The 12391-nt window shown below is 35.1% G+C and overlaps 1 protein-coding gene across 2 annotated transcripts in view; it reads left to right on the top strand.

The window, feature by feature from the left end:
• The window catches only part of LOC132307993 (protein FORGETTER 1), a 32669-nt gene extending 20586 nt beyond the window's left edge, over positions 1–12083 (top strand). For both annotated transcript variants that reach the window (XM_059805927.1, XM_059805928.1), the window contains 22 exons: positions 270–398; positions 514–657; positions 1002–1101; positions 1185–1316; positions 1701–1771; positions 1856–2028; positions 2998–3091; positions 3226–3323; positions 3409–3544; positions 3742–3848; positions 5777–5872; positions 5981–6068; positions 6169–6289; positions 6541–6652; positions 6736–6859; positions 6951–7028; positions 7126–7244; positions 8906–8959; positions 9046–9148; positions 10469–10597; positions 11112–11223; positions 11640–12083. In XM_059805927.1, coding sequence (XP_059661910.1) covers positions 270–398; positions 514–657; positions 1002–1101; positions 1185–1316; positions 1701–1771; positions 1856–2028; positions 2998–3091; positions 3226–3323; positions 3409–3544; positions 3742–3848; positions 5777–5872; positions 5981–6068; positions 6169–6289; positions 6541–6652; positions 6736–6859; positions 6951–7028; positions 7126–7244; positions 8906–8959; positions 9046–9148; positions 10469–10597; positions 11112–11223; positions 11640–11671 — 2352 coding nt within the window. In that variant the 3' untranslated portion in view covers positions 11672–12083. The remainder of the gene's footprint in view (positions 1–269; positions 399–513; positions 658–1001; positions 1102–1184; positions 1317–1700; positions 1772–1855; positions 2029–2997; positions 3092–3225; positions 3324–3408; positions 3545–3741; positions 3849–5776; positions 5873–5980; positions 6069–6168; positions 6290–6540; positions 6653–6735; positions 6860–6950; positions 7029–7125; positions 7245–8905; positions 8960–9045; positions 9149–10468; positions 10598–11111; positions 11224–11639) is intronic.
• Positions 12084–12391: the final 308 nt, after the last annotated feature.

The following is a 12391-nucleotide window of genomic DNA, read 5'->3' as shown; positions in this document are numbered from 1 at the left end:
TTATTATTATTATTATTATTATTATTTTATGCTGAGCTGCTTTAGTTTTGTTTGAGGGTCATTGGGCCTTGGTCCTCCTATTTAGGGTCTCTCTTTGCCTTATCCTAGGTATGCCCCTGTATTTGTAGAGTTCTTTGTCCTTTTTTTTTTTCCTAATAAATTTTACTCACCTATTTTTTTAATTTAATGGTCATGCATCATTATTTTTGCTGCACCGGATTTTCTAGTGAGCCTTTAAATTTTCTCACCTGGTATTGCATTATTCACAGGAGATGTATAAGAAAGCAGCTGAAGTTTGGGCGGAATTGCGGGTGGAATTGCTATCTGCAAGTGCATTTCTTACCAATGAGAAACCTAGTTCTAGTCAGTTGTGGCGTCTATACTGGGCAAGCCATCAGGTTCATGATTTTCTAGTCAATGACGATAAAATATTTGAATATTGTATATAAGATTTCACTTTTATGGTTTCTTTCTTTTATCTGTTTCATTTTTGTTGTTTCTGTGCTATTGTAGCGTTTCTTTAGACACATGTGTATGTCAGCTAAGGTGCCTGCTGTTGTAAGACTTACTAAGCAAGCATTGATGGAAAATAAGTGTGTGGTCGTTGGCCTTCAGAGTACAGGAGAGGCACGAACTGAGGAAGCCGTGACAAAATATGTGAGTTTTTTGTTTTTCTGTGCTGTGATGTTTGCGTACTTATTCAAACAGAAATGAGGGAACATGCTTCTATAGCATTAAGGCCATTACACAGTGCTACTCCTGCCTATACTGGATGTAGGGAGGGGAAGACTGAAGACAGATCTAACATTTATTATGATGTTGCACAAAGTGTCTGGTCTTAGACTTGAAACCATATCCTCATGCTTGTCATCCGAGCTTTTACCATTGCACATTGCGCAAAGCAGTGGCCCCTATGAACCTGCAGCATCTCTATCTTATGTAATTTGTGTTGCTTGATATTCTTAATGATCTTTTTCTTACCTTTGTTACGTATTTAACAGGGTCTTGAACTTGATGATTTTATCTCGGGTCCTCGTGAGCTTTTGCTAAAATTTGTTGAAGAAAATTATCCTTTGCCTGAAAAACCTGAATCACTCCCAGGTATATATATGGTTATATCTTATTGTTTCTGGCTCAATTCTCTTCCTGATGCCACTAAAGTTCTCTTTTTGTTTATGTCATAGGAGAGGAAAGTGTAAAGGAGCTTCAGAGAAAGAGGCACTCTGCAACCCCTGGTGTTTCATTTAAAGGCAGAGTTAGAAAGATTGCCAAATGGAAAGCTTCAAGTGATGGTGAAAGTGATGAAGAATCTGAAAGTAAGATTCTTGGAAGAGGACATGACAGATCCATTGCATTTACCAGCTGATCACATTCTGCCATATTATCATATAGTTTTTTCAGCTACATAATCTGTACTCTTTTGTTTCCTCCTCCACTTTTTGTGCACTATTATATCTTTGTTACCTTCATTACTGTCTAAATAGTATTTTATATGTTATCATGTGATACTTCATTTGAATTTTATTGTTATCTTATTAGGATGCACCGGTATTACTATTGGGCCTCTTTGTTTAATGAACTTGTTCCTTGATTTGTTGCCTTTTAAGATGATTTCATTGCTCATACTGTCTTTCTTTTGTTGGTAGAGAGATTACTTATTGATTACCTTTCTATTGCTAAGTTTCTGTTTGATTATGCAGCTGATTCTGAACACGAATCTACTGAATCTGATGACGAGTTTCAAATCTGTGAAATTTGCAATTCTGAAGAGGTACTCTCTTTTCTTAATCCTTAAACCTGTTTATATAGGTTGAATGATAACATATATTACTATCATTGATATTCTCCGATGCAGGAAAGAAAGAAATTGCTCCAATGTTCCTGTTGCCGTCAACTTGTCCATGCTGCATGTTTAGTCCCACCTGTAGTAGATGCAGTATCTGGGGATTGGTCCTGTCATTCCTGCAAGGAAAAAACAGATGAATATCTCCAAGCCAGGCATGCCTACTTGGCAGAATTATTGAAGAGGTGTTCATATATAATAAGTGATCCATTTTATATCCAATTTATATATTACTAGTTGGTCCTTCACCTGCTGTATTAGTATGTGAGTTCAAGACTCAATCTATGAAACTTGTGGCTGGAGTGATTGGTACACGAATAGCTCTGATTTTAAACAAAATAATTGTGCTTAATTCACCGTTAGTGTTAAAGCGTCTCAAACATGAAGTAGAAGAGTCCATTAATCCCTGATGTGAATTGTGAGAGTTTTGTATTTTACTAGAAATAAGAATGCAGCTGTGATGGTAGAAATCACTTTCACCTTTCTAAGAGTACTTGCTTCTTTTGTTATGGTACATATGGATTTAGCTTTATATTGCTATGGTATTTTGATAATTTTACAATAATTGACTTAAAAAAAAGAAGATAATTTTACAATAATTGAAAGGGACATATTCGGTTCCAAAGTCCAAATTTCTCTGTGTCTCTCTCTCTCTCTTTCGGTCTGTAAAATTTCATTAGATATAATTGGTACATTGCAATGACATTCTGTAGATTGATAGTCTTACAATGTGAATCCTTTTCCTTTTTCTGTTTTGGTTTTTGGGGAGAAAAAGAAGGGAAGAAGGGGGGGGGGGGGGGGGGGGGGGAGTTGGAATTTCCTTAGGTCATATGTTCAAAGGGCAATATTGTAGAATGACAGTAGTATAAATGACAAGGAGATGGCGAGGTCTGTGGATAGAGCTTTGAGGTCTTTGGATAGAGCTTTGTTGGTAAATGGATTGGCTCCAAAAGAAAACAAAAAAACTAATAAAGAAATGACTTCTTTTTTTAAAATTTTGTGGACTAATGTGCAGGACAAAGAGGTCAATTTTCAGATAAGTGAATGTCACTTCCACTATGGTTTATTGTTTTTGTAATATTATGTCTTGCTTTTTGTTGGTCATGGGGTTGCGGTGTTACAAGTTTTAATAAACATTATAAACATGAATGTAGATATGAAGGTGCTATGGAGCGTAAGTCAAAAATTTTGGAGATAATTCGTTCTTTGGATCTTCCAAACAATCCATTGGATGATATTATTGATCAGGTAACTGCTAAAGGATCTACTCTCTCTCTTTATTTATATGTACATATCAGTTTTCACTTGGTTGAGCTCATAATTCTTAATTACATGTTTCTGTCCTAGCTCTTTCTTTTGATGACATGTGAATGTTTTTGCAGCTTGGCGGCCCTGACAAAGTTGCAGAAATGACAGGGAGGCGAGGCATGCTTGTTAGGGCCTCTCATGGAAAAGGTGTCACTTATCAGGCACGGAACACGTGAGTTTAGGCATTTTTGTTTCATTTAAATGGTATTTTATTTTATCTCGTACTGGATGAATTACACTCTCTTATGTTAATTTAGAAAGGATGTGACTATGGAAATGGTCAATATGCATGAGAAGCAGCTCTTCATGGATGGTAAGAAGCTGGTTGCAATTATTTCTGAGGCTGGATCTGCTGGTGTTTCTTTGCAGGCAGATAGAAGGGCAATTAATCAGGTATATAGTTTTGTGATAATATTTTACATCCCTATGTCATAATTTCATTGTTGTATCTGGAGTATGACGCTTCTGTGCATTTTTTAGTAAAGTACTGAACTTGTACCTAAATATGAAGAAATATGTATTTTGGTAAACCAAATGTTTCGAGTTGACTTCGTTTCTTATTTATTACCATTTGGCTTTTCTTATGCCAGAAAAGAAGGGTTCATTTAACTCTAGAACTGCCTTGGAGTGCAGACCGAGCGATTCAACAATTTGGAAGAACTCACCGGTCAAATCAAGCTTCTGCACCCGAGTATAGGTAGACTTGGCATTAAATTTTTAACATCATATTTAATTATGAATCTATTTTTATTTTATTTTATATTTGTGGTTTGGGGGAGTTTAAAAGTTGCTGTGGTAATAAACTTGTGTTAAAAGGAATATTCAATTGACTCATAAGATTGTTGTGCTTATTTTTTGTTGCTCAGTAGTTAAAAATTTGATTTTTGGGATCAGAACAACATTTCTTTAATACAGCTTAAACACACTAAGATCAAATGGAAACATTGTGCTGGGTTGATCATGGGCGATATTTTGGCTTGACCCAACTTGAGAGCCAACAACGATACTGTATGCATGTATGCAGCATATGCCTTTTTTTTTTATCTATTTCCATATTTAGCTAGATTAATTTGCAAAGTGCTACCCGGCCCTTGAACTAATAATCTTTCATGAAGTTGCCTATGGAATTGCTGGATAAAAACGTGCAGAAGTGCTTGTGCAATGTTCTGTAGGACTCCTATACTTATCAAGTTAAATTGAAAATTGTTAAGCAAGAAGAAATATAATAAATTAGTGAGAGAATTTTATGAGGCTGTTATAAGACCAAAATGCTTTGGGCTTCAGGATGCTTGGCCCTTAGGAAACATGTCCATAACAGTTGCTACAGAAGCGAGGGAAGGGGGACAATGGCAAGGCGATGGGTCCTTTCTGACTGCAGTTCGATTCCCACATTGGACATGGTTATCTTAAGCGCCCTAATATACTCTATCCCTGTACATCGAATCTGCTGAGACTTGAAAAGCTTCGGGGCAAGCTGCTCTATCCGATCCATAAACTAAATAGTGGATGGGAGGAGAATGTTGGGATGGATTTATCAACTCAACTCAAATCAGTTAAACCTTGTCCCAGTTGGGGCTGGTTACAAGTATTCCTTATTTTGATATTCTTCTCTATCAAATGACATAATTTCAGTTAAATCACAAGCTATCATATCTTTATTTGATGTCTCAATCCATGCTGATTTTGGCTTTGTCTTCCCTAGCATCACCTTCAATTTGATCCAAGTCACTTTTCCTCAACGCTGCTTTTACTACTTGGTAGTCTTTGGTGCACATGAACAACCATCATAATTGATTTTCATCTCCAATGAATACTAAGCAACCGTTCAATGAGTGTAATCTTGTCCAATTCTATCTTTTCGTGTCGTTTAACACATCTCTGTCTTTATATCCACAGATGTCCAATATTCTATTTCATAAAGCTTGTTTGGTCTATGTTTTATATAAAGCACAAAAGCCAGGAGATCCTTCAATGATTTACAAAATGTATCATGAATACAAAAAAATAAGGAACTTAGTATAAAGAATTTCAAAGTCCAAATAAGAGTCTCCTCCCCTTCAAAGGATCTCCTATTCCTCTCCCACCAAATACACCACCACAAACAAAGAGGGGCCATCCTCCAAGCATCTCCAACTTGCTTCCCCATTATACAAAGGATCTCCTATTTCACAGCTTCATTCATTCTTTAACTGATACTCCTTCCGTCCCACATAAAATGTCCCTTTTTGGGAATCTAACTTTTTAAGAGTGTAGTTTTTAATTTTTTTATTTTTTATTATAGTGGTAGGGAATGAAATTTTCAAATATACCCTTCTATGGTGGGTCCTCGTGCTTTTATAAATTCAAGGCAGGGAGGATAAATTAGGAATATTAAAAAAAAAGTAGTACATTGGATTTTGAGTTGGGACAATTATTTTGGGACAGCAAAAAATGGAAAGGTGGACACTTTTTGTGGGATGAAGGGACTATTAGTTATGGAATTATATGTAAGCCAAGGGTATCATAAACTGATACATTGAGATGCCATACAGTATTATACTTGTTAATAGATGTGATGAAACAAATTTTTTTTCTTTGATTAACAAGTCTGTCAAATTCATATAAAAATTTCTTTATGCTATGCAGGCTACTCTTTACTAATCTAGGTGGTGAACGCCGGTTTGCATCCATCGTTGCCAAGAGATTAGAATCTCTTGGAGCCTTAACACAAGGAGATCGTAGGTAAACTGGATTTTTCTTTCATGTCCTTATAAAGCTCAATAGTTATGAATTGTAACATTGTAGTCAAACCAGTATGTTCTCAATCCTAGTGCTGTTGATATTTTGTAGGGCTGGACCAACTCTGAGTGCTTATAATTATGATAGTGCTTATGGAAAGAGGGCCCTGACGATGTTGTATAGAGGAATCATGGAGCAGGTTTTTTTTTTTCTCCATTTTGTGTTGTAATGTGTCATATTCACCTCATATTTGCTTCTCTCTCCCCCTCCCTTCTCTTTACCTAATTCTTGGCTTTCAGGATTCTCTGCCAGTTGTACCACCAGGTTGTTCATATGAAAAACCAGATACTATCCGAGATTTTATTGTCAAGGGAAGAGCAGCTCTTGTTTCTGTTGGAATAGTTAGAGAAACAGTTCTTGGTATTCTTTTCGTCATTATTATCACATTACAATTGAGTAGAATAAATTTGTTAATAGTTCTGTTTGATTTTTTTTTTTTTTTTTCTTTCATATTATAGTTCAACTAATTAAATCCTAGTTTTTATCTTACTTAGTTTTACAATTCTTAATTCTTGTTTTTTTAAAGCAGTGTCATTCTTAGTATGTAAACCTTTAGCTATCATTTGATGATGTTTGATAATAACTTTTCAGGCTGCTATTATTTGTTGTAGGTAATGGGAAGGATTTTGGAAAGATTTCTGGCCGTATAGTTGATTCAGACATGCACGATGTTGGACGTTTCCTCAATCGACTATTAGGGCTGCCACCAGAGATCCAGAATAGGTTTGGTTTTTTTGGTTGAAATTTAATATGTTTGTTTCATTTATGTTAGCAATATAACAATACACACCACCCTTTAAATACAGGCTCTTTGAGTTATTTGTCAACATACTTGACCATCTTGTTCAAAATGCACGCATTGAAGGACATTTTGACTCCGGGATTGTTGATATGAAAGCTAATATTATTGAGCTACAAGGAACTCCAAAGGTTATGTTCTTTTGGAGCTCTCGTGGTCTTCACATTGTGCAAATATATATATAATTACATCCTCACGTCTATTTACTTACTATTTTTGCAGACTGTTCATGTTGATCACATGTCTGGGGCATCCACTGTACTCTTTACTTTCACAATGAATCGTGGAATCACATGGGAGGTATTTTATTTTATTTTTTAATTTAATACTAAAGTGGATAAATTGTCTTTTACGTCTTGATAAACCCCACATTTATAACTTGTTTATTTATATGTAGGCTGCATCTGCCTTGCTTGATGAGAAGCAAAAGGATGGTCTTGGTTCCGCTGATGATGGATTCTATGAATCTAAAAGGGAATGGTTGGGAAGACGTCACTTTCTTTTAGCATTTGAAGGGTATGAAACCTGGATGCTGTAGTAACCTTTTTTTTTTTTTTTTTTCTCCGTTTGAATTTTTCATAGAATTTTACATCAAAAGTCTAATCAAATTAATGATGAAGAGTTATACTGGCTATGCAGCAACCCTGCTTACATTGTAATTTTACCAACGAAAAATTGCTTAACTTGTCCGAGAGAATAAATTTTGATGAATGCAATCCAAGTATTACTTTTTGACAATTGGAGATTTGACATTCTTCATAGGTTCATTCTATTGAATGTTTCTGATATGAGTCTCATGATTATTTCAACTCAAATGCGTTTTTAATGCTCTAATACCTAGGTCATGGTTAGTCAACTATCTAATTGGTATTCTAACCTAGATTCCTTTGTCCGCTAATTTTTTTACTTACCTTTACTTAACCATGTAATTAAGTTTGCTAAACTTTCCATATAATCTTCATTGCTGCTGTATCTTTATTATCTTCCATTACAGATATATCAACTCATTGACATTTTGTTCAACTTCAGCCAAGTTTTGTGTAGAAATTTGCTAACATATGACTATATGATGCACATTGTTTTGAAGAAAAAAAAAAAAAGAAAGAAAGAAAAAAGGATGGCAATGATATTATCAATTTAGTACAAGTATCAATGTAAATCAATCAATAATTTGTATCTTTATCCTCCTATTACCACCCCCATTGCTTCTACTGCTGCTCATTTCTTTTGTATGTTTTTTTCCCTTATAATTGAATTCTCATTTCATATTAAAACAAAACAATGCATCCTTGTGTGTCCACTGCATGTTTGACCCATCTTTACATGTGTTCAATGTCCAAGAAAGGCATTATATACTCCCTCAGTCCCAAAATAAGTGTCCACCTTTCCATATTTAGCCATCCCAAAATAATTGTCCCAATTCAAAAGTCAATGTACTATATTTTACAACATTCCCAATTTACCCTTCTTGAACTTGTAAAAACAATTAAATTTAAAGCATCATCTCATCACTGGGAACCCACCATGAATAGATTTGGTAATTCATTCACTACCAATACAATAAAAAAAAATTGAAAGCCGTGTCTTAAAAAGTTAGGTTCCCAAAAAGGGACTCTTAAAATGGGACGGAGGGAATGTATTTATTTATTTACTATTTTTGGATTTATATGGATCATGAAATACAACACATTTTTAGATGTGTCAAAATGTGTAGTTTCTGCTGCAACTTCCATCACAGACAGAGCATCTCTTTAGTAGTTTCTCGTGTTTGACCCATCTTGACACATGTTCAATGTCCAAGAAAGATATTACTTATATTTTTTTAAAAAATGGTCATTTATGGATCATGTCCTATAACACATGTTTAGATGTGTCATAGTGTGTAGTTTCTGATGCCAGATTTCATTACCAGATAGAGTATCTCTTTGGTAGTTTCAGTGCTACTTAACTAAGAGCACCATGAGATTTCTCTCTTTTGGAGTTTTCCTTTGTTTTATGATGCCATTTTAGCTTCATATAAGTTCTGATCATTTTGATTCCTTTCCCATGATTAATTTTAGATTCTTATGATATATATTTCAACATTAATATCCTTGGTGTAAAATGATATCTTTTGATGATTGACCCTCCTGCTCGACTCACTGCTTTCATTGATTCTTTTCCATAATGTGTTTCAGTTCTGCTTCTGGAATGTACAATATATTCCGTCCTGCTGTTGGGGAGGCACTGAGGTATCAGAAAAAATAATTATCAAGCTTCATTAGGTTAAGTAGTATAAAAGACTACATGCACTCTCTTCTTTTCTTTCGATCTCCAGGGAGATGCCTCTAAAGGAACTGAAAAACAAGTACAGAAAAATATCATCTTTAGAGAAGGCACGTAATGGTTGGGAAGATGAATATGAAGTTTCATCTAAACAGGTATATGAATCCTTGATGAACTTATTCGTATAAGGATATCAATTTCATACAAGGATGCAGGAAAATGGTGTAAATGGTTATTTCATTTTGGTTTACACATATATGTATATGGAAATTAGTGCAATATTGTCAACAGTGGTTAATGTAACATGATTTTGTTAAAAGAAAGTAAAATCATTCAATGTTTACAGATCTTGTGTTTACCTTAAGTAAATGTTTGTTGATTTCATAGCTTTTAAAGATTTTGTTTTATTTGTTTTAAACTCACTAATAAGAATTTGATGGCTCATCAGCTCATTATCAAAGCTAACCTGGAATAATTCTATAAAAATTCTCTCTTTCAATTCTAAAAAGTGTTATGTTGTGTGACTTCATACGTGGCATCTATAGAAAAAAATAGAATGTCTAACTTCAGCATATCTAATGTTAAAAATAAGTTTTATGTTTTTTATTCAATATTCATACCCAGTTTGCCTTCTCCTCTCTTGCTTATAAGATTGCTAAGTTTGATTAAGTTGGTTCAACTCTAATATGATTTCAAGTGTGGTAAGTTCTTTGGTATTATGGAGGAAGATTGTAGCCAAGTTGTTCTGTTACAATAATTTATGTTCTGATTCTAGGTAACCGTTGTACAATTTTAATTAGCTCCCGCTCCGCCTAATGGTGATTAAGACGAACGCCTAAGGCCACATGGAAAAGAAAGCGCCGATGATTTCTATTGTGTGGGTTCATTATAAGGTCAATAAGGTGGTTTCTCTACAATTGACTTGAGAGAGAGTACATAATTTGTACCTACAATATTTTAAAGGAGAAAATCATGGAGAATAATATAGTTATAATCAATAAGAATTTCTGAAAGAGAGATTAAAGAGAATTAAGGAGAAAATATAGTTAATCAATACTTGATTTCTGGTGTTATGTGATCAAGAATACTAGTTTTGATCTAGTGGCAAGTTGGTGCTGTCACTTGCATGTGACAAAGAGGCCATCACTGTTTTGCAAAAATAGAACTGTGCAAAAGTTGAGATGGAAGGCTTGGTTTTTATAGAACCTATGCTTGTGGTTTCATTATTTTAAAGCTTTGGGAAATTTATATAAAAACCAGTTTCGTAGATTTTTCATACTGTTTCCTGCTTAACTGAAAGCAAAGATTTGAAATTTCGCACACTTCACTTTAAAGTTACTGGAGGCAGGTGTGCTAAATGATTTCATTTTATAATTAACTGTTGCTGTTGATTAAGCATTTTGGTAGATTTGTTTTGTTGTGGATGCTACCTTGGCTTACATGTTTCCATAGCTGACTGTTACCTTGTCCTGCAGTGCATGCATGGGCCCAATTGTAAGCTTGCCAACTTCTGTACGGTTGGCAGAAGACTACAAGAAGTAAATGTTTTGGGTGGCCTCATTCTTCCTGTTTGGGGAACTATTGAGAAGGCCCTTTCTAAGCAGGTAGCTTGACCTCCTTTGATTCTTTAGTTGTTTGTGTAATTTGTGCAAGTTTGTTGTATAGTTTAAATGTTTAATACAAGCCCTACTATTTTCCTATTTGTAATTCACTTTTATAAGTTTCCTGTGAGGGCCATTACCCACTGCTAGTCCCTCTTACGTGGGAGTCTGGTAGAGAGACAGGAAACAGAATTTTCCTCTGGGAATCTTCCAATTGCTTTGTTGTCAAGTCTCACCATTACTTTTTCTTCTCACGCTTCACCACTAGTTGCATGTCATTGTGGGTGGATCTTCCCATGCTCCATCTCTTGATGCATTATCATTTTGGGTGGGATGCTACCTTGAATCATTTTTCTGGATAGTGTAGTATAAGCTAAAGTTGAGAAAATTACTAAATATCACGTGGCTCACTAAAGACCGAAAATTGTTTTGCCATACCATGTCTTTCTCTTTCACCATGCAAGTGATTTTTAAACATTCATCGGTTATAGGATTGAACCTCAAATATTCTCTACAGGCCCGTCAAAGCCATAAACGAATCCGTATTGTGCGTATAGAGACGACTACAGATAATCAGCGAATTGTTGGGCTTCTTATCCCAAATGCAGCGGTTGGATCCGTGCTTCAAGGTTCTCTCTTTATCTCTCATATGTGCAAGTGCACACTATATATATATATATATATATGTTATTTGTTTTACCCCTCTTTTCGTACCTTGGCAAGAAACTCACTCACACACACTTTACCCCCTATGGGGACTTGAACCCTTGACCCTCTACTTTTGGAAGGTGAGGAAGTACCACTAGGCCAAAGCCCTTGGTCACACTAAATGCTTATTAACCATAGTGATTTGTTGTCATTGCTAACTAGTAGTATACAGTGATGTTAAGTAATAAAGAAAGGGATCAAGGCCTTGTTGAGTTGAATACAGTGCTGTTGGATTTATGATTTACAATTTTTAATTAAAATTATCTTGTATAAAGATTCTTATAGATTCTTACCATGGGGAATAAATCTTATTTTGCCTTTAACATCTTGTTGGCAGATTTAGCATGGGTTCAAGATATTGATGATTGAGATGGAACTATGGAGGTTCTTTCTGCTCAAGTGTTGACTAATTATAGCTATTATCTGGTCGCTTCATTATCCTTTTTCCTCAAAGTGAACCGGTCAGTATTTGGTGCACACAATGGATGCACACAGTACAGTTCCTCTCCGGGAGAACCAGCGCAAGCATCAAATTGAAAATATTAAAGAATCAATTCTGCACCGCGCAATGGAATTGTGCAGTCTCACTGATATTGATGTGTAATTTTTTGGCTCCATTTTTTGTCATATTTTTTTCGATAAATTATGAGAAGTATCATGGAAAACAAATAACAATTGATAGTTGTACTGAATAGTTCTGCTGCAATCAACTTGTACCACAGTTACAACGATACGATGTCATCCATTTATAGTTGAAATACAAAGTATTCATTCAGAGTTACTCAAATATGTTGGAAAGGTCAAGCACTGAACTAGTCATTTGGAAGATTGAGCTTTGGGGATTATCTAACAGCATTGAAGTAATACTGGCACTCCACGGAGCCTACAAAGCCCTGGAAAATTACCAAACAGTACTTTATTTAACAAGCACTGCACAGTACACAACCTACAGAAAACCTAGAAAATTATCAATACCGTCCTGCGTCTGGATGTGGAGTGAAATTCTGCTCTTGAGCATCTCTTTGGACTTAAAAGAACAAGCTCATGTTCAAACAACGGTACCATTTGAACTTTGAAGGGCAAGCACCA

Source organism: Cornus florida, unplaced genomic scaffold, assembly GCF_030987335.1.
Source record: "Cornus florida cultivar Cherokee Brave unplaced genomic scaffold, ASM3098733v1 CherokeeBrave_3.0.0_Hap2_Chr05, whole genome shotgun sequence".
NCBI lineage: Eukaryota > Viridiplantae > Streptophyta > Magnoliopsida > Cornales > Cornaceae > Cornus > Cornus florida.
Note: the sequence above shows the minus strand (reverse complement) of the source record. Positions and strands in the feature narration are given on the sequence as shown.